The sequence below is a fragment of the Agelaius phoeniceus genome, chromosome 3 (assembly GCF_051311805.1).
Source record: "Agelaius phoeniceus isolate bAgePho1 chromosome 3, bAgePho1.hap1, whole genome shotgun sequence".
Lineage (NCBI taxonomy): Eukaryota > Metazoa > Chordata > Aves > Passeriformes > Icteridae > Agelaius > Agelaius phoeniceus.
The window spans coordinates 11,472,060-11,497,742 of record NC_135267.1 but is presented as its reverse complement, the minus strand read 5'-3'; the positions used below and the strand labels follow the sequence as shown (position 1 = coordinate 11,497,742).

General features: G+C 37.7%; 2 protein-coding genes across 10 annotated transcripts in view; one reads left to right on the top strand and one right to left on the bottom strand.

Annotated features, from left to right (window-relative positions):
- The window catches only part of MMS22L (MMS22 like, DNA repair protein), an 88,527-nt gene extending 71,035 nt beyond the window's left edge, over positions 1-17,492 (bottom strand). Inside the window, exons 1-9 of the mRNA XM_054629919.2 lie at positions 17,166-17,492; positions 15,935-16,122; positions 13,752-13,877; positions 10,502-10,554; positions 7,663-7,750; positions 7,384-7,561; positions 6,141-6,234; positions 4,029-4,159; positions 590-703 (exon numbers count right to left, since the gene is read on the bottom strand). Coding sequence (XP_054485894.2) covers positions 590-703; positions 4,029-4,159; positions 6,141-6,234; positions 7,384-7,561; positions 7,663-7,750; positions 10,502-10,554; positions 13,752-13,877; positions 15,935-16,113 — 963 coding nt within the window. The 5' untranslated portion in view covers positions 16,114-16,122; positions 17,166-17,492. The remainder of the gene's footprint in view (positions 1-589; positions 704-4,028; positions 4,160-6,140; positions 6,235-7,383; positions 7,562-7,662; positions 7,751-10,501; positions 10,555-13,751; positions 13,878-15,934; positions 16,123-17,165) is intronic.
- Positions 17,493-18,944: 1,452 nt separating this feature from the next.
- The window catches only part of LOC143693500 (uncharacterized), a 215,800-nt gene continuing 209,061 nt past the window's right edge, over positions 18,945-25,683 (top strand). For all 9 annotated transcript variants that reach the window (XR_013181217.1, XR_013181210.1, XR_013181209.1 and 6 more), the window contains exon 1: positions 18,945-19,550. Coding sequence is in view for 3 of the 9 variants with exons in the window: in XM_077174728.1 (XP_077030843.1) it covers positions 19,440-19,550 (111 nt within the window). In the remaining 6 variants the exon portion in view is untranslated. The remainder of the gene's footprint in view (positions 19,551-25,683) is intronic.

Below are 25,683 nucleotides of genomic sequence, written 5' to 3'. Positions count from 1 at the left end.
CCAGCACTGACAAACTGATTAATTCTCATTGACTCAGACCCTTGCCTATATCACAATATTACTACTTCTTACAGCCTGTGCCTATCTTTCCTTCTTTTAAGGAAGCTCTCTGGGACTTCTTTGCAAGTGTATTTCACCCACCTTATCTAGGTCCTGGTAACAAAAACAGAAACACGAGCTAGCTGGATCATTGTTCTGACTGTACCCATGTTTTTTCTAATGCCTGGAGATGAATCACTGCATGACATACCACAGAAACTGCAAATAAACTTTTTTAAAAATAAGTAACATGACTTTTTGTATTTTGCTCTTCCATAAAAAGAATAGAACTTTCACAGTATATTCCTTTGCTTTGCTTTCTTTAGCACTAGGACTGCTCCTCATCAATGCGCTAGGTCATAACCCAACAGCACACTGCAAACCTAGAGTAAGGATTTCATGCACATTCAAGACAGTGACCCAAGGTATCACAGCTGGCATGCAGTTCTCCTGGAGCAAATATGAGTTCAGTTCTACCCTCAGATCTGTGCATTCATGGCCATATGGGAACATCTGGTGACAGCATGTGTTAACAGCATTCTTCCTTTACCTCTGTATTAGACCCTTTATTTCTGTGGTCCAGCAACTGAATAAGTAGAATCCATAGCTCTTTAATGCAGGTACAGGAATAATGGCTACTGCTAAGAGCCTCAGAAGGTCGCACCTGGAAGAGAATATAGAATAAAATTATTCACAGAAGTGTTAATTTTTGAAATGGTGTTTTATATATCAATATTTCTTCTTGTCTTGGCTGTTTGGTTTGAGGGGTGTTTTTTCAGGTAAATAATACAGTTATAGTAACACATTAAAAGGCACATTATTTCACTAACATCCCAAATATCTCTCTCATACAACATAGACTCTTTCCTAATTCTACATAAATTATAGTTTGTGCCATTTCCTAGTTTCTTCTGATCTACTCTCAGACATTAAATAATCCCATAAAAATGGCATTCCACGTCCTAAATGAAAAGGAGTTACAATAAATACTAATTCATTGTCTGATAGTAGGGAAAAGAAAATGATTGATTACATTTTCTTGATGTTCTTGAGAAGAAAAAGATTTCAAATTATTTACCAGCTATTATTGTTATTTTTAACTGAAAAATCCTTAATGACTAGGCATAATGCTAGTAGAATATGTTGTTGTTGGCATGATGAGGATGTTAATGTTCCCACAACATTTCACAAAATCTGCTTTTCGGTAAATTTACTGCAAGGCATTCTTTTAATATGCAGAAAACAGCATATTTCAAGTCATGTACATTACTTGATTACTATTCCATATTTAACAAAATTCACTCAGACTGATGCATTCCAAATGCAAAATAGTCTTCTTGTGATTCATCTTTCAATTCTACATTCTCTCAATTATGAAACAAAACACAACAGCAAAAAGAAGTGCTAAATACATAAAGAAACTCTGTATGCTTTAATGATTTTAAGATCTACCAGACCTGTATTTGAAATAATCATACTATAGATAAAACTTCACTTACTCTGCCCTTAGACACACGAACCCACTGAACAGTATTCAGAAGTGGCAAAAATTGTGAGAAAAGCTTTGCTTAAATAGCTCAGTTCAGCACTTTTTACCTTCAAGCAAGGACACAATGGCAGAAATGTAGAAAGAAAAGAGGGAAAACAAAGCAGCTTATACTCATTTTATCCCTAAACAATGAGTAGTCCTCGATTGAATAATCAACCTACACCTCTCTAAAGCAAACAGAGGGGAATAGGTACCTGGAGAGATTAATGAATCTCACTGCAGAACATTTGTTATCCTTCCATGACAATAAAAAGTACCTCAGGTGACTAGTTTAGCCAACTAACTCCTAGCCATCCACATCTGATGAGGTGGAGCCTGAATTTTTATATCCTCATGTTTTTTCTGATCCATACACGCACAGCTATTATCAAATCACACTGGCACTTAAAATAATTTCTGAATTTGGAAACCTAACAGTGCAAATTAAAAATTAAATCAAAATATGCAATGCCAGTGACAGCAGTGGCTGTGTGAGACATTATAGAAGTGGGAGTGAATGACTAAAAACCTACACTTTCTCAGTTGGAACAACAAGTATATCACCAGTAATTTCAAATCTGTATAATATTCTATTAGGATGCAAACTTCTTATTTATTATCCACCTTTAGAATATTTTTACAACTACAGTTTCATACAGGTTTAAATAATTTCAATTATAAATATGAATTATAAATATGAACATATGAAATATGAAAATGTGCATATGCATTCAGGACAGAGTCTGGGTACTAGTATCAAAGCAAGACACCATTGCTTAGACTAAGGATAGCCATGATACTGATTTCTTCAGACACACTCCACATTTCCTCTCACAACATCCTTGTTTCAGTGTCTTGGTAAGAATGTTTAAAACCCAAAATTGTGGTGCTGTTGGGACAATACAGCTCTGGTGCCAGAGGTGTGACTGCTAAAGACAGAAGAAAGATATCCACAGATAGATATTTCTCTGCCAAACATGTCTCAGACCACAGTGGAGTCAGTACATGATCCAAGTCAAGCACTTTGATATCAGAGCTGCCCAAGAAAGCAATCTGAAAATATGAGTCTGGAACACTAGAGTTTATGTCCCTCTTTCCAAAGATATCCACAAATGTTAAGAGCTGCACTCATGAACATTCTCAGCCAAAAACCCAAGGACATGTTTTTGTTTTAGTGATGAGCTGATGGTACCACCTACTAGGAGTATTAGTTACATTTTGAACAATTTTGAGGGATGCTATTTCCATTATGGGATGACAGAAAGGTTGCATACTATAGGAGGCATCAGCTCAAGTGCAAGCTTCACTTCAGAAATTAATCTCAAATAGAACTAATTCAAGCAGTGTGACCCAAGCCTAGAGAAAGCTTAAGAAAAAGCAGTGGCAAAACCATCTTCTCTCTTTGTAACGTGGCTCTGTGAAAGAATGTAGAATCTGTCATTTTATCATCTGAAATTTTCAAGCCTACCATCAAGCACTGTGTTCAACAGATAGATACTATTTGAATTTTCTGTTATAAAATATTACTCTCATCTATTCGCCTTTTGTCAGGGGAGAAGGTGGCAGTATTATCTGAATTTAATAGATCAAAACTGATTTTAAAGGGTACCAGTTTTCTACAGGAAGGTATTTTAAAAGAACAGTTATCAAAGGCTAGTACAGCCATTTCCCCCATCCTCAAAAGTAACATGAAGAAGAGGGACTTTATTTCTTATGCTTTTGTTCTAGGAAAACATAACTTATACAGTGGTCACTACTGTTTCTTCTCAGAGCTCAGTCCTGCATTCATGGATCATACACGTCCATCTAAAGAGGTTTCACAATGACACAAAGATTACACAGCTCTTTTACTGGCTGCTATATGGAGCTATTATGACCTTCTAGCTCTGGAGTGCTCAAAACAAGTGAGAAAAATACTGCAGCTATAGAAGGAAAAGGAAAAGAGAAGACACAGAAAAGCTTTCCCATGACAAATGCAGAAGTGCTCTAACAGAAAGATGAGGTGGTGGAAATAGGCACACTGCAACAATAAACCGTAATATGACATTCTCTAAGTGTCCAGTTAGCTTACTGCCAGGATTAGAGTTATCCTCTTTTTGTTCCTGTTCAGAGAGTTTGAAAAGACTTTTTTTTTTGCATTTATCTAAACCTTTTAGACTGTGCCATGTTTGGCATTAAACCTGGAACACTGAACTTAGAAAATGTGGCACTCACTTCTGCTCTGTACACAGTGCATTTCAATATTACTGTCTCATTCAACTGCCAGATGGTCATGAATAATTATAACACAATTTGAGCTCCTAACAAATAACACTCTTTAAAACATGGAAATACAAACCTATACGTAACATTTACAACTAAGCACTAAGAAGCCATCCATGCACTGGTGAGATACCCAATTCATATGGTTCCCAGTAAAAGCATCTAACTGCCCATGGCCTGTATAAGGAAAAAGAGTTACCTTTGTATATTTGTTGATGGCCAACCTTATTAAATCAGATATGAGATTTCCAGAGTGTTTTTCAAATAAACTGATATTGGTTAGATTCTCTCCAGTTAGATTAATGAAATGGTTCGCATATACAACTTGTCCTAAAATACAAAAGAAAAGCAGAATTGTTTAGTTCCAGGTTTGGTTCTAGCAATATAAAACAGACAGGATTTCTCTTCTAAGACATATATATATTTTAGAATGGGCTTGTTGACCTGCATGTAATTTTAATTTATAAATTCATGTGAGAAAGCTCATCCTAAATTCAAGCCAATCTCCATCATTGCATTGAAATCTGGTATTATTCAGGTTGACAGTAAAAAAGCTTGGCACTTTACAGCCTTTTATTGGCACAGATTTTGCAAAGGAATAAAGATTTATTTATCTGCAAGTTCCTCTTTGTCACATGGCAGTGCGCATGTTCTGGAATCATGACATGTTTTGCAGATATGCAAGTTGATGACAAACAATTCTGGAGAGGTCTAACACTTTCCTTTGGATGTGTTGATGTAGAAAGCTGGCATGATCATGTTCCAACTTGAGCATTTGTAGGCATTAACAGATAAAATGGTGAAGTTAAGAGGCTGTAAGATCTTATCCCACAAGCTTTTCAACAGTACATCTCCCTTGACATCAGCAGAGCAGACAATACCTAGAGCGAGCCTGTATTTTATTCCTGGAAATATAAGGTGAAGCCCTGTATCCACTATCCTGCCACTGGTCTCAGCAGTGTGAAGTTTCCACTCAGAACACTTTAGAGAATGAGATAAAAACCTAGGAAATTCTAAGCACATAAGAATGCAAGATGATGTATGTAGTAATATGACTGTCTTGACTAGTAAATTTTGTTGTTAAAAATCACGAGCTTTCTCTTACAAAGATGACTGCATTATAACTCAGAACATTATCTAGAAATAAATATTGAATTCTGGAAAATAAATTGCCTCCAACAATTTCACTATCCTTTCTCCAAAATGCTCTAAAAAAGGCAAACACACTATCCCACAATGGATCATAAGAGAAACTTAGAATTATGGAACAAAAAGCCAACCTACACACTATACAGTAATGTAGAAACAGAGAAAATGTGTTAATGGGAGCAAGGCTGTGTTGTGACAGCACTCGGAGCAGGCAAAAGCTAATCCAAGAGTTCACATTCAACACCAGTTACAGGGGTAAGCATATAGTGTGTTCTTTCTATACCTCAACATTACTTCAACTGTTGCAATTCCTATATGGAATTTATATTCACAACTTATAATCAGGTGGTGTGAGGGAAGGTATGGTTGCAGTGACACACCAATTGTGAAAGAAAACACACTTTTGTGATTTATTTTGGTAGAACGGACATGGAAAACACATATAAGCCTCACAAAACAAATAAAGTTCTCTTCTCTATTTTAACAATTCTTCAGCAAACTGAACTCCTCTGAAATTGAGTTTTTCAATTGCATTCTATGACCTTTTTAATCTAACTTCTATGAACAGCTTACTCTTATCAACTTACTTTTTGCCCTTTTAAAGCCTTATAAATTTTTTTAAAAAGATATTGCCTTGCCCTTTTCTTTCTGTATTTTTATAAGCTCCCCGGATTGAGGCTTCTTCTTTTGCCCAATATTTTCTTAGTGTCACACATGCTTAGCAATACAAATTCTCTCCTCCAAGAATCCTTGTCCTGGTCCATGCCTGGACACTTTTCCTACATTGTTGTCATCAAATTGCCATTCATTGTTATGCATTCTGGATATCTCTAAATGCATTTTTATTTGTGATGTCAGGAAGTGCATTGTTATTAAATATTTAGTATGCTGCATCAGTTGAGTATGAACTCCGTAATCTTTTTTTGACAGACCAAATTCCTAATACAATTTTATTTAATTTGAGCTGCACAATGATTCACAAAGAACCTACCTTTACCATATCTGAGTTTACCCCATTAAACACAGACAGCTATGCTTAAAAACTACCAAAAGTAGTTTTTAAATTTTAGTAGTAGTTTTTATACTGGACAAATCAAGATGGGAAAATTAGGTAAGTCATATGCAAAAGAATTAAGTTCAAGAAAAAGGCCTGCATACTTACTCTTCAGTTTTTCACCTAGTACATGAAGAACTTCCAATACTAGCCAGTTAATATCCAAATGGAGATGTAGTAAGTGCCATGATGGAGGAAAGACCTGTGATTAGAAATATATTTACTAATATGTAACATTTCTTTAGTGAATTCTGGATACTGTGCTAAGACAGGGTGGTCAGGCTTTGGAACAAGCTGCCCAGGTTTAGTGGTGGAATCACTATTCCTGGAAGGGTTCAAAAACATGTGGATGTGGCATTTGGGGACATGGCTTAGTGGAGAATGTGGATATGCTGGAGTAGTGGTTGGACTTGACACTCTAAGATGGACTGCAATGAACATTATGAATATTTATGATCAAATACAATGTAACATGAAAATGCCATTCAGTTCAAGAAAAAAAAACAAACAAAAAGTTTCATTACAATTCTATCTGTAAGAGGCCGTTCATGAAGTTTTGATTCAAGCTTGACAAATTACAACATCCTTAGTTAACCTTTTTTTTTCAGAGAAGCATTATGTAGCACAGAAGTTGCTAAAATGAACTTTAAAATAACTCCAACATTTTAGTATTCTGCAACATGATTACAGCTGTTTTTAGTCAGCTCAACCACTACTGACATGCTAAATAAATGTCCAAAATGCTGCTTCTCAGCAGATCATTCCTCTCCAGATACTAGTTTGTACAACACAAGCCTGAAATTCCTTTTCTGTCTTTATAAAAGATTTGAAAGCATTAGCTATGTGTATGCACAAATCCTAATGGTGTATACTTCAGTAGTATTTAATGCTGCTCTGCCTCCTTCCACATCTGCACTTTTCTTTTATAAAAAATCTTTTCCCATTCTGTGTCAGATTTCAGAATGTATTTTTAAAGAAATGCCCCTCCTACTGGGATGCTCAGAAATTTTAAACATTACTACAGACAAAGACCAAGGAATTTTTTAAACAAGCTATGCTAATTCAAGCCTACTTATCTACCTGTAATTGGTACTATCATTTGTATACTATAGGAAGAATTCTTGTTCTTGTTGGAACAAGGGCAGCTTGTTCCAAAGCTACAGAATGAAAATAGGTAAATAAAACAACAGAAAATCCAGATCTAATTAGTTCTGTTTACCAAGTACAGGATGGCACTTAAAAAAGAAAAAAATAAAAACAAACCAAAAAGATTAACTTATATTAAGCCAAAATTTTTCAAGTTGAATATGTAATGCCACATAAAAAAATAAAATTATAAAAAGACAATAACCTTTGCCTGATTTTGAATAGTAAATGCTGCCAGGACATTACTAGGAAGTTCACAAAGGCGACCAACATGCACAGTCAAAGCATGAAGCTCTTCCACCAACACTGATGGTAACTGAGCTTCTAGTTCTTCATAAGGATGCAGCACTCTATCATTTTCCACCTTAGGGGGTTCCAGATACCTGAATGTACAGAAAAATACAATACACACCATCAGAAAACAGTTAAGTAGCAGCTACACAAAGCTCAGTACCCCATTTAATAAAATGTGTGTAAATCTCACCTGAAGATGAAAACTTTCACATAATGCAAAAATTTAAGACATTGATGCCTGATGCTCTCTGCTTCAGAGTGCAAGTGTGCAGCTTGACCTGAAGTAAAAGAGACCAGAAGCTTAAAGCAGATGTCAAGCACACCATGACTTGTTTAACATTTGCATTCTCCACAGTAATTAGACCAGACCACTAGAAAGACATCCTCTGAGGACAAGCTGGGAGGTGACTGATGGTAAATACCCACTCCTAAATGTCATTTTGCCAGAGAGATCCATTCTTTGTCTTATCATCTCAGGCATATATCCAGATACAGACAGAAGACACTCAGGAAAGGTGAGGGTAAGTACTCTCAGTGCCAGAAGAAATCATTCAGCCCTACTGCCCTGCTTCCTGACTGCTTCCAAGACACCTTCAGTAAAGACATGGGTAAAAGAATTTGTCAGTACCCTTTTCTCTGGACAGACTTAAACTGTGATAAGGTTCAATAATAAGGTACAAATAAGTTCAATAAGGTGAACTTATTTGTAAATATGCTTTGTAACTTTTCCTTGGAAGCATCACTGTTGCACAGAACCTTCAGTTGTGTAATGCTAAGAGGCATCCATTCACAATCCTGCCTTTCACTTGCAGTTCACTTTCAACTGCTTTCAGGCAGTTATTCTGGCTGTATGTCTCCTTTCCTTTGTTCTCTGAAGCTATTGTTCTCATGGTGTTACCATCCTCACCTTGCACCTACAAGCTCAAACATCCCCATTAGAGCAGAGATTCACTGGAAGTTATTGCCACTGTGTTAGAATCACTCCTTATTTATTCCTTTACCTTGCCTTGTAGCTTTTAGCTTGTATTAGTGCATAATAAACAAAATAACTGCTGCCCAACAATATATATACACACAGAAGCTTAAAAAGCAGTCAGCCTGCAACACGATTACAACACATGCTGATTATTCAGAGCATCTTCAATGCAAGCATCAAATGAGGGCCTTGAGCAGGACCAAATGAAAGTGCATCACCCTAGAGGAGATGCATGGCAAAAACTCTTGGTCACCTACTACACTGGACTGCAGAGCCAGGGAAAGACAGTTCTTCTTGCTCCTCTCCCCAGCTGACCACTGGGGAGTCTTCCCATTTTTTTGATCTTGCTCTCACTCTCCCTTTTGTTTTCCCCCACCTCCTCCAATTACCTGGAAGTTCTGGAAGTTCATTACACTTGTTACAGATGCCAAAAATAAAGCTTTGTGCATACAATTCTATCTCAACATCTTTTGAGCATCAACACTAAGTGGGCAAAGCAAACCATTCTGGTATAAGCACCAGAATATTCCAGTGTACAGCCTACCTGCACCACACCAGAAGCCATAGTATCTGCCATGGTAATGAACCAAAAGTTTGGAACAGAGTGAATTGATCCTCTTAAAGTAATTATTTATAGATATTACTGCTGATTTGTACAAATAACAAATACTGTATCCTAAATTCTCAGAAGAACTGTTTAAACGGAATTTTATATTACAGTATTTTCACATGCCTTCTTCATTACACAGTTCTCAGTACAAAGTCTCCAAAGGCAATCAAGACTGATAGGAAATGAAATTTAAAGTAAAACATTGATATCTATATAAACACACAGTACAACATAGATTTACTGAGCCAAAACTCTTAAACGGCGTTTCAACAGTGGTGACAGCACATTTTTTTAAGAGACATCAATAATAACATTACCCTCTGACCATTTAAAATACTTCAATCCTCATGACACCCTTCTACTACTAGCCCACTTCTATAAAGGGGGAACTGAGTCACAGCTGAATCAGTGACTTGCTTCTGATTCAGAAAGAAAGCCTGGTGCAAAGCACAAAATTCAAGTTCTTCATTTTACTAGCTTAATTGACAAGTGGAAGAATGGGATACAAAGAAGAGAACACAACCAAGCAGATGCTTAAATTTAAGTGAAAAATAACTCCACAGAAGAGTTTCTTTCTGTAGTTGAAAACTACATAACAGTTTCTTGATGATGATGAACTGCACATGAAAGAAGCTTGATGATAAATTCACATCAATTATTTAAATGGCAGAACATCACAACATTAAAAAAACAATAGCAATGTGTAAAAATATTCACTCATAGAACACTAGCACATTATCTGTAATAAGAAGACACTATAGACAGTTTATTTCTGAGTAATTACTGAACTTCTCAACTTGCTAAGTAATTCAGCCTTCAACTTATAATAAGCCCAAGGCTGCAATAATCCTCAGAAACATGCTGCTTCTCATGCCTCAGTATTGAGTTGAAAGAAAGCATTTTGTAGTGATCCTGTTTTATCGATCCTACTGCAAAGATAAACTAAGTTTGTAAATAACTCAAAACTAACCAAATCTAACTAACTTGTTTAAACATTAGCCAATGAAACACTGAAAAAAGATTCAAGCCACTACCTTTGTAACTAAAATAATTGTTGGGATGATCAATGAAATTTTCTGGCTTTAATTAAAGAGTTAATAGTTTTGCCGAATCCTGCTCTAGGGGTGACACCTTAAGTCAAATTAATGCAAAATGCCCTACTAAGGATTGCTCTGTCCATCTACCTTTACAGGCAAATCTGGTTTCAAACTGACTCCCAGGATTTCCACTCTATCCATTTCCCTACTATTTTACCTCACTTGGTTGCCTATATTTCTACCCTAACTGCAGTTTTATGCTGCTTATAAAGGAGCAGTTCTGAGGCACACTCCAAAATCCCTTGGTCAAGAGTCAAAGCACAAGCATGATCTGTGAGAATTTACTTCTTTAGTGAAAGGTAGTCAGTTGCCTATTGCAATGTCAAATTAAATTCATAAAACTTACCAAAATCAGATGAACTCATTTGTACTAGGTTTTCCAGTCTGTGTATCTGTTGCCTAATTAAAGGAATACAAAGATTTATGGTATTTATAGAGGTAAAAGTTGTTTAACTCCACTTTAGTAAACGTAAAATAGAACAGAGAAAGGTAAGAGCTGTTTCTTGCTTTGTAGCTCTGAAAAAGCTTATGCAAATGTAATTTAGAAAACAGTTTTAGTGAAAAGCAATGGACACATCCAAGTGTGAAGGGATGACATTGAATAGACTTTGTGCATGTTTATAAATCATTAAACAAAGTAAAAAAAATCCCTAAACAATTGTCTGAATATTGGGGAAGGCAAAAAACAACAATACAGACAAAAACCCCCAAAAGCCATTCCCTGCAACTGATCTTACCACAAGCATAACACAACTTCATATTTGACCACAGATTAAACCTAAAAGTTAGTTCTCATGGCATATACTCAGTACACACTAAATTAATCCACTTGTGAATGTGCATTAGTACATCCTGTCTGCAGCTTCTCCTGTTCCTGGTTAAGGTGGTCAGCTCCTTAACTACAGGACAAAGCATAAACAACAACAAAAAGAGCAGAGTAAAAGAAGATGTCTTTAGAAAAGTTAAAGCTCAGTTCAGTTTTGGAGAGGAAAGAGAGCATTTTTAAAGAAGCCCAGTGCCACTGCAAACAAAGATTTAAAAAAAAAAAAAGCTGTAGCATAGGTAAACACTCAGCCACATTCTATAACAACTGTTATTTGCAAGTGGTTGTCCAGTAGAATCTCCACAGAGATAAAGCAGTACTAAACTGAATATATGAAAAGCACAACTGTGTCAGACAGACTTTTGAAAGAAAATGCTGCATAAATTGAGGAGAGAGCTCTCTGCCTCATTTCTTATACAGTCAAAGCAATAACTACTGAAGGATTCTAAAATAGGCTACTTGGATCTAACACAAATCAAATGTTCTTATGAAAAAAACCCTGAAAACTAGGAAGCATTTAAAAGACACAAGAAGCATCTAAAAGACAAAACTACAAGTTGTAACTTGCATATTAAAGTGCACACAGACAGTAAAATGATCTCACTTCACTCTATCTTGTTTTCTTGGATAAAGCCATGTCAGCTACCCTTCCATCATTTAGGTGGGTTGTAGAGTTTTTTGTCTGTTTGGAAATCAAAGTTGAATTTTTGACTGGATTTTTCAAGGATTTCAACCATGTAAAAAGGAAGGAAGTCTGAAGCAGGAGGGCTTTATGAAACAGGGCTGTTGAGACTGGTGTTTAGAGAAGGAAGGTATGAGAAAGGAGTGACAGCAAAAAAAAAAAAAAAAAGAAAAATACTCTCCAGTGAATTGACAAAGACAGAACACAGTGGGCTGATAAAATTAAAGCACAAACTGGGCAAAAGAAACATAACAAAAATACCATTATTTAAATAAATCATTTTAGTTTCAATTTGCATTTGTACTTCAAGGATTGATCCTCATGGCTGTTAATCATTAAATCATTTGATTTGTAAATACACATTCTGACAGATAAACTGTTACTTCTGTTTTTTAATCAAAGATATATTATCTTAATATACCCACTTAAATGGTTACATAGTCTCATTCACTTTGACTCACACTTCTCTCACATGAAAACCCATAAGTAAAATTTTTACTACGCAATTACTATTTTAACTTGCAGTTCTGCAGTATACTGTTATTTATTACAATATTTTAAAACTGCTAATCATTTTTAATTACAATATTAAATATAATCTCAGACATTAAAAGAGACTAGCTTTCTGTAGGCATATATTTAAACATAGATGTAAACTTTACTTCATAAACATAACTATTTACAGCCACCCTATCTTCAAAAACTACTGTAACTTGTACTTAACATATTCAATTTCCACAGTGGAAAAAGCAGAAAAAGCAGTTTTTCTACTTTTAGCTGTCAACTGAAAAAAACAAATGAAAGTGTTCCATTTTATGACTGAACACATGAACTGAATGTCTTTGCAGAGACATCCCCCTTTGCAGAGGAACTTGTCACACCAAAAGACAACTTAGCAACCAAACACTTGGCCAAGAGTTAGCTGAAATCCATTATTCCTACCAGGTCAGTAGGTTTTAAAGAATGTACAGTTTGAATAACTTAAAAACCGTATTATGACTTATGTTCATCTCTATTACAATTACAGAGCAATTTACATTACAGGAAAAAAACTTTAAAAATAGCCATTTAATTCAACGTTCCTGTGTCACTGCCCAGTGATTCTATGTTAATGAACAGTTAAAAATCCGACTAAATACTGAAACTTTTAACTGAATTATACTCCTATCTCCCACTTTATCACTTTGGGTTTTTTTTAAAAACACAGTGAGGTCAAAGCTTGCATCAAGCAAGCAAAGCTAAATAATAGTGCTTTTAATACACTTCCAGTCATCTATGTCACCATGTTCCCATAAGCCAGACCCTATTAATCATGTTGCACATCATGCCCTTGGTCATACCCTAAAGGGATGGAAGAATCCCCTGCAAAGAAAGGAATGATGGAATACACCACATATATTTGTGAAATCATACAAAAGCTCCTCTGCCATCCACTCTCTGTATGTGCTGTACATCCTGAGGATTATCAGTAGCAAAGAGGATTATCAGTGATCTGTGTATTTGCATTGACCAGATTAAGCATCTACATTGAATTAGTCAAACACTGAGTAACTGTATCTGAAGAGATTGCTGAAGCTATCCTAATCCAAACAATTGAAGAAAGCACTGCATCTAGCATTTATAGTATTTGATTTTTAACCTCCACTTTCCTTTATGCACAAAAAAGGACTAAAAATCTTCAAAAGACAACTTCAATTATATGGGTAGCACAATCTCATTCAAGGAAATCTTATATAGTCTATTCATATAATTCTGAAGCTAGAGCCCTCTAAATTAACCCCAACAATCTGTTGTAATAACTATACTTATTTTTTTTTTATCTGGTGATGCCTCAGATATGCATCACACTCCTTAGAAACTTAATAATAAGTCACATATTATTAAGAACCCGTGACACAATGTACTTCTTCCTGCAATTCCATCTGTGTCCTATCCATCACTTACTGGAGCATTAAACAGACAGCATTAACCATTTTTAGATGCATTGCACAGCCTAGTCTTTTATGATGTTTTAAATCTGAAGGTTGTTACACCCTTACAGAAGGTATAATTACAGATGTGGATTAATTATAAAACACAATGTTATCATACCCAAGTAATCCAAAGAGAAATCCACAGGATTCAACTAATGCCGTTTCAGTGACCCACTGAAAGCCAAACAATTCCACTGTATTTTCTTCATAGTCATTTGGAGAAGGATCTAGTCTCAGCAAAACCCTGCAAAATAGAGCCAACAATATTCATACATTTTCCAGTAATAAACCTATGGAGTACAATATCTACAGCTGGCTTATGTACCACCAATACTTTCTGAATACATCAGCAACGTGTACATGACAGATGTCTCAAAGACAGTTGTACCTTTTAGAGCAATATGATCTATAGAAATACACCAACTCCTAGCTTCAAAAGCATAAAAACAGGATATAGTCACAGGTCACAGCAGATTTTGGAAACAAAAATTAACAGGTTACTTCCTTGATGTATTTTCATACTTACAAAGGGGCTGAGACATAACACACAGACTATGAGGAGAAGATGCTGCAATGTAAGATAATGCACTGCTCTATATGCTTGAGATCTGTCTCAAGGCACACTATATACCCAGTAACTAACATTCATTTATAACATTCATAAATAACATTCATTTACATATATTTAATAATATTTATACTGAACACACTGCTAAAAGCACACTTTAAGGCAGATGAACAGATGAGGTTCAAAATGGGACCTTGTCACTATAACTTAAGCTAACACTAGGCCATGGTTATCCTCTGCTCTTGCTAAAGAAAAATTAAATAATACCAGAAGTAGCATTTTACTCAAAGTGGAGAAAAATCAGACACCTGTGTTAAAACATCATAATTGTACAAATAAAAAAAGTTTCATTAACATGCATTAAAAAAAATTGCAGCAAACTGCATGACAGCATGGTAAATTATTTTAGAATTTTCCCACTGCCTTTCATAAAATAATCTCACATAGATGAAGCTCAATTCTCTAATATGTAAAAACTAGTATTATTTTAAAAATTAAAAATATATACTTGGCAAGCATTTAGTTTCCATTATATTACACACCAAATTCACATTCTGCTTGAACTATGTTTCATTCTCAGAGGCAAAAAGACAATCTGATGAATAATTGGCTCAATCTCCCCTAACACTTTAGTTCACTTGGTAACTTTCTGAATACTGGACTGTTTTGAAGCCTCTAGCAACTAAATCCAGCTACTCCAGTTCCAAGCAACGATGACAGAAGAGTCCTTCACATGGAGGCATTTCCAGGACTTTGCAATCCAGGTAGACAACATAAATACACAGTGGAAGAATGGTGTTATCACAACTATAGTGACGGGGAAACCTGTCTACATACAAGCTCCTCAGTGAGTTTTAATGACAGAAACAATTTCAGGTGAAATGTTTCTTCGTCAATGTGGAATCCACTACTGATATATTCATGCAGATACAGGATCCCTCAATCATCTACTTGATGTAAATTTGAATGAATGTGCTCTGATGCAGCTAAAAAATATGATAGATAAGGCAGAGAAAGGGGGAGGTGCAGTGGACCCCCCCTTAAGCCTTTAGAGAAAACACTGTGAAAATAAAGTAACAACACAAAATACAAAGCCTGGCAGGAAGACAGACAGACAGACAGATTAAGCTTTTGTAGGAAAAACAAGACAATCCCTGTAAGATGAGCAAACAGCACAGAAAACTAAGCTGAATGACAGACAATAAGGCAAATAACAATTAAACCAAAGTGACATTTTAAAATCTCACAGAAAATACTTATTTGCTATGCCTATGACTTCAGAACCTTAAACCCAGAATGCATGCAAGGGTGAAGCTTTGAGAAAGATGGTCTTAAAGCTACTAACCAGGGCAAGCTCCAGCAGTTTGGGGAAACCAGGCAGAGAGAAAAATGGCCAGCATTTATTAGAGCACATGACTGGGAAAAGCAGTACTGAAACCTCCTCAGAAATTCAAGTGATCTCAGATGCTGCTGCCCAACAGGCCAGTTTTGAGTTATCCTAACAGGCTTGTAAATGTCCATTACAGTATCTTAAAAGTAAGTTCAGAAAGCTAAGAACTGCATCTAGAGCACATCAACACAACAGTGCTTCCCACTTTGGTATCACCAAGCTGATTTCAGGATCAGAAGAGCTGGAAAACAAACTGATTTAGAAACCTGTCAGCACCAAACATGAGTGGAAAGAAAATCTTAGAAGGCTTTTTTTATATTTGTAATTCAAAAATATCCCATACCTCTTAAGAGACCCACTTGCTAAGTAAGACTCTGCAGAGAACCTTCTCCCTCCATTTTGGCTGTCAAAGGCACAAGTAAAGAAAGATGGCCTTGAGTTCTCATGCTCCACTTCCATCGCCAGCTCCAAGCTTTCAGTGAGAAATGAGGATGTGGAGGAAGCCCCACAGTCATCCTCCATTGTTTTCACCTGGCCCAGAAAAAAAGTAGTTAAATACAAAAATACTCATAGCATTTCTTCAAATGAATTTCTCATTGTTACAACTCCACATCATCCTTCAGCTCAAGTGAGGACACAGATCCAACCAACTGTAACACTGAAGTAAAAGCTGAGAGACACCACCAAGAAGGGCAATCAGGGTCACATGCCCTGTCACACAATTCTGCACCTTTGTGCAACCACATCTTCCTCGTTGAACAGAGCCTGTTCAAGAAGACACATCAGTGACTTAAAAAAAAAACCCAAATATTTTCTTCTGGTTTAGCTCTCTAAATTAATTAGTGATGAGGTTCGACTAGTAGTAGGTTATAACATGAGGCAGGAATGTATTACAAAGTTACTTCCAGCAACAATTCATTTTATGACCAGAGTAGCCATGCTATGGAAGTACATCATGTACTACAGGCTCATAATATTAAAAACAAAAATCTAACTACCCAGGAATCTGAAAAAAAAAGAGAAACAGAACCAAAAAAGGATTACCATGTCCAAAAGAAGTTCACTGTACAGTTAATATTAGTGTATTCATACATTATACAATATACTGAAAGAGCAGAATTAGGCAACAGGTGTCAGAGAGGCCTATAAAATATGCAAACAATATAACTAGAACGCTAAATTAAAGTTTTCAACTTCTTTGCTGGTAGATCTTGATATGGTTCTTACAAAACTAATCTACACAATGGCTAGAGGTTGATAATACAGAAGCTTAACTAAAATATATGCTCAAGGGGGAAAAAAAAGAAAAGTTTCCGTTCTACTTTCTCACATCCATTCCCATTCCTGTGGAACAGGAGGCTGGGAAAGTAGAAAAAGAATGACTTCTGTGCTCCAGTTTACAGCCAGACCCTCTGTAGGGGTGTTGGGACAGCTGAAGGGAATGATCTCGGCCACAAGAGCTCCAAGGAAAGCCTGCTCAGTTCAGGGAACCAAAATCGCCCCACACGACAGAAACCCTTGGGGAAACAGTTACATAAGAGAGCAGCTCTTCCCGGCTCCCATCATTTCCTTACCTGTCTACCACATCCCTGGCGCAGCGGAAACAAATGAGCGCTTTAAGCACCTCAACCTCCTTGTCCTCCAAGCAGAACCTTCCAGGCGGCTGCAATCCGCGGGCAGCAGCTGCAAAGCGGCGGGAGCAGCGCTGTGGGCCGCCGGGACGCGCCCACGAACACGACCCGCACGCGTAACGCCTGGGCCCCGCGCCGCCCCCTCTGCCCGGAGGCGCTTCCCGCCGGGCCAGCCCCGGGCGGCCGGCACAGGGACTCGGGCGGTTCCGGCGCGCCGCCCGCGCCGCCGCTGCCCCTCCGCGCCCGGGCCCGTTCCCGTTCCGTACAGCCCGCGCGCCGCCGCCAGCCGCGCAATGCGCAGGCGCCAAGGCGCCCATTGGCCGCCGGCCGCTCCTCCCCGGCCGCGCTTCCTCCGCCCGCTCCGCCTCCTCCCGCTCCGCCTCCTCCGGCGGCGCCTGCCCCGGCTCCCGCCCGCTCCGCCTCCTCCCCGGCGCGGCAGCGCCTGCCCCGGCTGCCCCGGCTCCCGCCCTCTCCCTCCCCGCCTTCCTCTCCCGCCTCCTCTCTCTCCCGCCGCCCGCCGCTCCTCCCAGGACTGACAGGCTGGGTGTCCCTTGGCGGGCCCGCCACCACAAGTGGTTTCTGGCCACCTCGCACATGAACGCCACCGTCTTGCCACTGCTGTTCAGCTGCCTCCCTTGTGCCCACAGAATCGTGGAACTATAGAATGGCTTGGGTTGGAAGGGACCTTAAAGATCATCTACTTCCAACCCTCCTGTTGTGACTTCAAATACACCAGGGCGTTCAGAGCCTCATCCAGCCTGGGCTAAAACCCCTCCAGGGATGGGGCATCCACAGCATCGCAGTTCAACCTGTTCTAGTGCCAAACCACCCTTACTGTAAAGAATTTCTTCCTAACACATAATGTAAACCTACTCTCAAATTGAACCCATTCCGCCTTGTCCTGTCTCTACATGCTGTTATAAATTACTCTTGGCCCATCTTTCCTGTAAGTTCCCTTGTGCCGCCTGTCCCTGTCCCCTACCTTTCTCTGGTGTGTTTCCCGTCTAGATTTTACCTGAACCTCATTTCCCTTCTCCTCAGCATTCTCAGTTCACTCATTCCCATGTTCCCTCACAGAGATGGGCATGAGGTTCTCCTGGTCTTTTCTGATGTCTTACATATGGAGATCCAACGTTCCTATGTCTGCAAGGTAATGCTCGTATCCCCAAACACACACAATTCCCATCAAGCTTGGGAAGTGGTGTTCAGTGCATTTGAAATTCAAGCTGGGTATCACTCCTATCATTTACTGCAGCATCTCCATTGGGTGTCACAGCCACCACAGAATGGGGGCCAGGGCAAAAGTCCTAAAACCTGTGCCTGGCATAACTTAGCTTAAAGTGCATGCTGTGCACCTAGAGGCTTCTGGATCTTATTTTTTTTTTAATGTGGTATTATTTTGGATTGCTGTGGTTTGATTTTGTTTCAAAACGAATGCTTTTCCATTTTTGCCTGGATTTTGGGTGCAAAATAGCAGCAGTGCACGAAACTTCCTTCTAGTAAGAAAGTTGCTATAAAAAGTTTTGCTGCTGCTGCTACAGCTTGCTCTGAAAGCTTTGCTGTGATTTAAAATGCTTCGTTTGCTCCTGTGTCTGTAAGAATCTCTCATTTCCTTCTTTAAATTCCTGTCTAATTAAAAAAACAGTACATCATGGTTAAATAAAACTGTACCCAGGATAACCCTGATTTCCATATGCAGATTTATCTGCACTGACAGCCCCCTCTCCCTCTCTTAGTCTTTCTGTTTCCTCTCCCTCCCTCACTCTCCCTCTTTCTCTTCCCCTCTCTTTCTCTCCTTGTCTTTTTGTCTCTTTATGTCTATTGCATTATGCCTGAATAATTTTCAGTCTTTTTTTTCCTCCCCTCTTGCACGCACATGCTAAAATAACTAGACAAAGATGCAAGGTGGTTGCTGCAGTCCCTGTCTCTAGGACAAAACCAAGAAAGCTTGTGATTGCAATGCCACCTTTCCTTTTTTTTTTTTTCCTTCTTTTTTTCTTCCCCAGCCATGCTTGGTGATTAAACTTCCTCAGGATGGGGAAGAAAAAGGAGCTGGAAATGAAATAGGGTTGAGGAAAAATCCCATTGCAGCAGCTGCAGCCAGTGGTGTCTGCTGCCAGATGTGCGAAGGTTCCTGGGGTCCTTGTCACTAAAAGGCAGTATTCAAATATTTGGAGACAAAAGCTGCATCCTCAGTGATCATTTTCTTTATTTAACATGGCAGCAGGCATCGTGTGGGGAAAAATCAACATGCTGGATGTTGAATCGGACTTTTCTCCTTTCTGGGATGAAAGGATGTTATCTATCCCGTGCCAAGAGGGAACTGAGGTAAGAGAGCTGATCCAGCTCGGTTTTTTTCCTAGTATATTTCCCAAGCATCTTTTCTGAAACGACCTATATATATATGAGTATGTGTGTGTGTGTGTGTGTGTGTGTGTGTGTGTATATAGATGTTTCTATGTTTGTATATTTGTGTATTCGATTTCAAGGCAGTGAGCGGTAATGCTTTTTTTTCTCTGCCTTCACATCAACCCAGAGAAAGTTAATTCACAATATATATTCAGAGCTTGTTCAGAAGGGTCGTTTTGTGGGATTTTTTTGAATACCTTTTTGTTTCCAGAGAAGACTTCAGCAGTGACATCATGGTTGGCTGCTGATATTAAACCCTATTTTCAAAGTCTATAAAAAAAAAAAGCCAGTAACTTTGTGATAAGAAATTGTGCAGGAGATTCATATGCTCTATTTTTCAGTTGCACTCTAAATATTGGAAGTCTTATTAAAGCGATAGTGAGAATTTTTTATTAATATTATTTCTAGCACAGAAGCGATGAATGCTGCATAATTAAGTACAGTATTTAATTTGGCTGTTGTGAAGCAAAAGAATAAGGTAATAATTTTTATTGTACTAATCAGACTCAAGATGTTCTCTGTGTTAATTGGGTTAAAAAAATTGCAGTACTTATTAGAAATTCTAATTTCACAATGCAGCACTGACAATAAGCTCAGCCAGTGAATTATTCACATCTTTAATTTGCTCTCTTAATGACAGTGTTCTGTAATCAGAGTGCAGCGACTGCTTCCTATGCATTATGTATGATGTTCAGGACTTAAATGCAGGACATTATGAAGCCTCTCAGTGGCTCAGTAATTAGTTTTCCACAAGACAGGGCTTAGATATTCACAGATAAAAGTCTACAGCTGAGATAATGTTAAGGTGGTGACTCATGCTAACAAAAGCAGGGAAGTTCAAATTTAATGCCGAAAGTGCTCTCCATTCTCCCTCGTTGTGCGTAGGTGCAGGGGGAGGGGAACAAAGTCTCCCAAAGTAGCCCGGCGTGGTGAGTGCGCCGCGGACAGCCCGAAGGGGCAGCCCGGGGCTCCTTTCGCTCCGGGCCCGGGGTTTTGGCAACTTTACTGATGGGAGAGTGGAGGCGGAGCTGCCTTTGGTGCCTCTTTGTAGTGCTTGTGAAAAGGGCAGTAGTGTACACACTGTCCGAGAGCAATCATGTATAGGTGAGATGTATTTGAAAGGATTTCATTTGAAGCACTGACGTTCGTAACTTTGTCAAATTACGGTGTTTTGAGTGGGAGCTACTTTGTTATGTGTAGGAACTTTGAGAACACTTGATACTCGCTATATTGCAGTTGTACCTATTTCAGCTGTCATGGTCTTTATACATTTTAGAAACTTTATTTTCTCGTTGTTTAGTTCTCACTATCCAAAAGATGAACTGTGATGCAGGTTTGTTCTTTTTGCCTTGGATCATTTACCTGGTGTTCGATCAAGTGGTTTAAATGTAGGGAATAAGTATGGCTGTGTAACTTTCCTACTTCTACACGCTGCTTATTATAGAATATTAGGCAAGAATATTGAAATGAAGCTGGAAAATGATAGGTTTTCTGAACTTAGTTGCTAATCAGACTGGGAGCTGTACATTTGTCCTGTGTCTCCCTCCCATTAATCAGACTTTTTTATTGGAAGCAAAATAACTGAGTAGAGAAGGTTCTTTACTTTGTGTTAACTCTCCAAAGGCTCCAAAGACTTGTGGCCTTGTACAGGATTGTGATTCTAATTCTTAAAGTTGATCTGCCTGTAAAAAGTTTAGGCTTAAATTAAAAAGAAACAAACGAAACACTAAATATCCCAACCTAATAGTGAAGTAGAGATATGATAATAAGAACTTGGAGTACCTCTAGATTTTAAAGCAAAATATTGTAAAACTAATTCCTTTAAATTTTTCAGCAGAGTCTACATCTGGAATTCAGTGTTACTAGCAGCTGTTGCTAGTGTTGTTTGGCCTCAAGGCCATGGGACATGTTACTAAGTAATTGCTTTCAGCAAGCAAAATCCTATATCCTATGGCTGGACCAGATATTGGTTGTATATAGTCCAGCCCTGAAAGCCATTATCATTAAACTGTTGAATAAAGAAGCTGCAAATTGGATCAATGTAGCTAGGTGATTCATAGATTGTATCAGAATCCAAGTGATTGTATCCATGAAGAACTTGATTTGGTCTTTTCCAGAAAAAAGACTTTTCCTTCCAAGTCAAGATCGCCCAGCAAGTGGGTCACTCACTACATGGCTACATTTCTTCAGTCACTTCAGCATGGAATCATACAATTGAAACTTATTCCCTAAAGGCATCATACCTGCCCCCTCCCTCTTCCTCCAAACCCATGATCAATAAAAGTTGTCTTTTTAAGTGAGCCCTTGCCTGTCTGCCTGAAGATTTCTTATGATTACTTACCTAAGTGAGTTATCTATTCCAGCATTTCACTAGTCTTCCCATTAGAATGTTTTTTTTTGTGCACTCTGATCTTAAACTTAACCTGCTAAAAGTAAATTACTGCAACCCATTAGTTTTTGTTAGTTAGTGGTTACAGGGATTATTATTTTCCGCTTTGCCCCACACTCACATGTTTGAGATTCTCAGTCATGTTTCCACTGTGTTATTTTTTTAAACAATCCCTGGTTTTTGTTTTCTTCTTTATAGAAAAAAGCCCCCAGTATTATTCTTGTATTTCTTTAATTTTTGTTGCTGTGATCTGGACTCTCCTTATTTCTACTTTCTTGAAATGCAGTGTTCTAGACTTAGATGTAATTTCATATGCCATATAAGTTCTATATTTTTGCTTAATGAAATGGGGTTGTCACTTAAAAAAATCTAGTTTCCCTGAGAAAATGACTTGCACGTGGCAGGTACAAAGACATCTATTAACCCAGGCTGCAGTCTGGGGTATCTACAGTACAATTGGAAAAGGTGCAGCATGTGTTTGAGCAGGTTTTTAATTCAAGGATTTATGCTTCTAGCAGGAGTCTTTATGGATATTGTTTCCAATATCCTTATCTCACAAGATAAGTACCTGTGACTGACCTGATTAGTGATGCCCAGATGTGAGCTATCCAGCTGTAAAGAATATCTGAAGTGTTCAATCCTCAGGATTGTTTCAAGTTGTAGAAGTACTATTGTAGAGTCAAAACTTTATAATGACTATTTTATAAAGTAGATGGGGGGTTAGCAGTTAAAATTTGAACTTTTCCAGTCACATTAGACAATCTGAATTTGAGGCACTATTACAGGCAGGTGGGAATACTAGATTGACTCTACATCTGAGCTATGCATGTGGGAAAGGGCCAATTGTTGTCTACCCAGTCTGTTAGGGTAAAGTGGAGGTCCATTCAGTTTTAGCTCGGAGAAGGGAAGGGCCCAATATCTTTCCTGGATCAGAGGAACATAGTTCATATTATCCTTGAGTTGTCATGGCATGGGAGGAGAATAACATTTAGGAAGTCAAAATAGAAATTATTTGTCTGAAGAGTTAAAGATCGCTGGCTATGCTTCCAGAAGATCAGGTTAAATAGGTTAAAAAAGACATAGGGATACCAAGAAAAATTTTGAGGACCTTTACATGGTTACACAGACGTCTAGTTCATATATCTGCAATGTATTTTTAACTTTTACTGTCCTCTAACTGATATGTGGCTTCTCTTGTTTAGGAATATTGCAAGTCTTTTGGAGTCATCTGATCCATATTTCTTTATTTGTTCATATATCAAAAAGCAAGAAAAATAGTTTTAACTCTGCTCAGTTTTATTGAAAAAAGTTATGAAAAATCCGTCCATAGTATATTTCCAGGAGTTGTATTTTGTACTTTTGTTTATATTGCTCCAGGCTTAAGTACCATGATAAATATTAGGTTCTGAAGTGGTATGATGAGTTAAGTATTTCTAAATGTCTTCTCTTAATCTAGCCTAATAATGCAGTCTTTTCATATGCATAATTCCCATGAAAGCCAGTGGGAGTACTACATTATAGAAGGAATGATAGATACATATGCCAAGATGTCTACATTTTGAGTCACTGTTTTCACTTGATTGACAAAGAAGAAAGTTGACTAAAGGAAATATAATCTGAGAGTGGAAAGAAGGTTATTGATAATACTTTTAATTCCAAATTTATCTGTTTCGCCACTGAAACATATATGCCAATAAAATGACAGAAGTCAGAATATCTGATGGAAATCTCAAATGAATTTATATTCACTAATGCTTTCTAGGAAATATTTCACAAGTAGAACATATACATTCTAGTGTGTTAAATTCTATAACTGACTCACTATGAAGAATTCCAACCTATATATAAACCTATGTATATATTATGTAAAATAGAATAGCGATAAATATTCATAATATAAACCAGTTTGGCTTTTTTTTGCAAAGTCAAGCTGGGAATAACATAATATACTGGATGAGTTCAAATACTCAATCTTCTGTAAAATGTAAATCCATAAAACTTAGCAGTTCTTATCTGTATCTGTAGTAGGCCAGAAAAAATAGTAGTAGGAATACTTAATACTGTACAAAAGCATCTCACTGCTTCCAAGTGGCTTTTCTTCTGTGTTATCATCTATACTTATTTTCTGTACTGATTCTCATCCAAGGAACTACTGCATATCCTCATTAAACCTGAGTTTTCATTTCTTGTGTGCTAATTTTTCTTCCTTTGTTTTTAAGCTTTTCTCCATACTCTTTTTGAAGCTCATGAGGCTTTTGCTATTCCTAAAGCATGCCTCCTTAAATTTCTTGTTTTGTTTCGACATATGTTTGCAACAATCCTTGAAATCTTCATATCACACTATCTTTTTGTCATTGTTTTCTTAAGTGTCCCATTTCTTTTCTCTGCAGTATTTAGATTGCAAGATCATTGATGAAAACAAGGGGTTTTTTTCTGTGCTTCTAGAGAGGACAAAATAGAGGGGTTGAGACTCTTTCTAATAGTAGGAATACAAAAAGTGTGTGAAGTTAATTTTAACTGCAACCCTTCTAATCCCTAGGTACACAGGCTTTTCAACTTGTAACAACTTCTTTGCAACAGAATTTCATCTGGATTCTGGGAAGCTGACAGGTTAGGGCACAAGAAAACTGAGAAATAAAGGGGCCAACTACAAGCAGAGCAGAACTTATCCTCAAAATATTCCAGTTCAGTGCCCTCTGTTTACTATTTTTGCTTCTCCAATATAGTACTTTGTCAGAGAGACCCTAGGTCCAATAAAATTATTCAGAAAGCTTTTTGTCTCTCAGGTACATCAATTCTTTCTGGTGTGTGGTACACAGAGACAATACAGACTGTTGGTCCAGATGAAAGATTGTGTCAGTCCAGCTGTAGACTGAGGGGTTTGAAGTTTTTTTTCCAGAAGGAATAGCTTTAACTGAGTGGTTGTGGTGCAGCTGTCTATCAGCATTTTGGTGTTCTGTGTTGGTGGTAGCAAATATGAAGGTGTACTTGGAGAAGTTGAAGGCACAACTGTGCAGTCCAATATGAAGCTTAGTAGAAAGCTCTGGCTTTATCACAGAAAGATATTTTAACCATATCACAAACTTTTTGGTGCAGAATTTTTTAAACCAGAATATTTGCTTTGCCACCACTGCATGGATTTTTAGTTGACAGTATTTGAATGGAGGCAGCTAATTGCAAAGTGGTGCAGTTCTCTGACTCCAGCTATCACTCTCCTCCTCATACTGTCTAGTGTTGGGACAAAAGGCTGGGCTCCCACTTTGCTATTCAGCAAAGCTCTTTCTCCTGACTCGTCCAGAGGCTGTAAGTTTTGAAAGCAGATCAATGTTTTGTGTGGATGTGGATATCATACAAAGGCACACAGTGTAAACCATATTTTCAAAGATGTGTATAAAAAGCAAAATAGCTAGTTTTGACCAGCATAATTTGAGAATTACAGAAATCATTCAAGAAAGTGAATCTCCAATAAGTGTCAGATGTGGTTTCCAGCACCACACTATTTTGTCCATTTTTGTGCAATCTCAGAAGTATTCCATTTTCCTTTTCTCAGTGCTTTGTGCTCTTTGCCTCAATGTAACCTGACAAAAAAAATTCAGATGACTATTGGATACTTAGCATAACTTCAAAGATTTTGTATTTAAAAATATGTTGATTTTTTTGCCC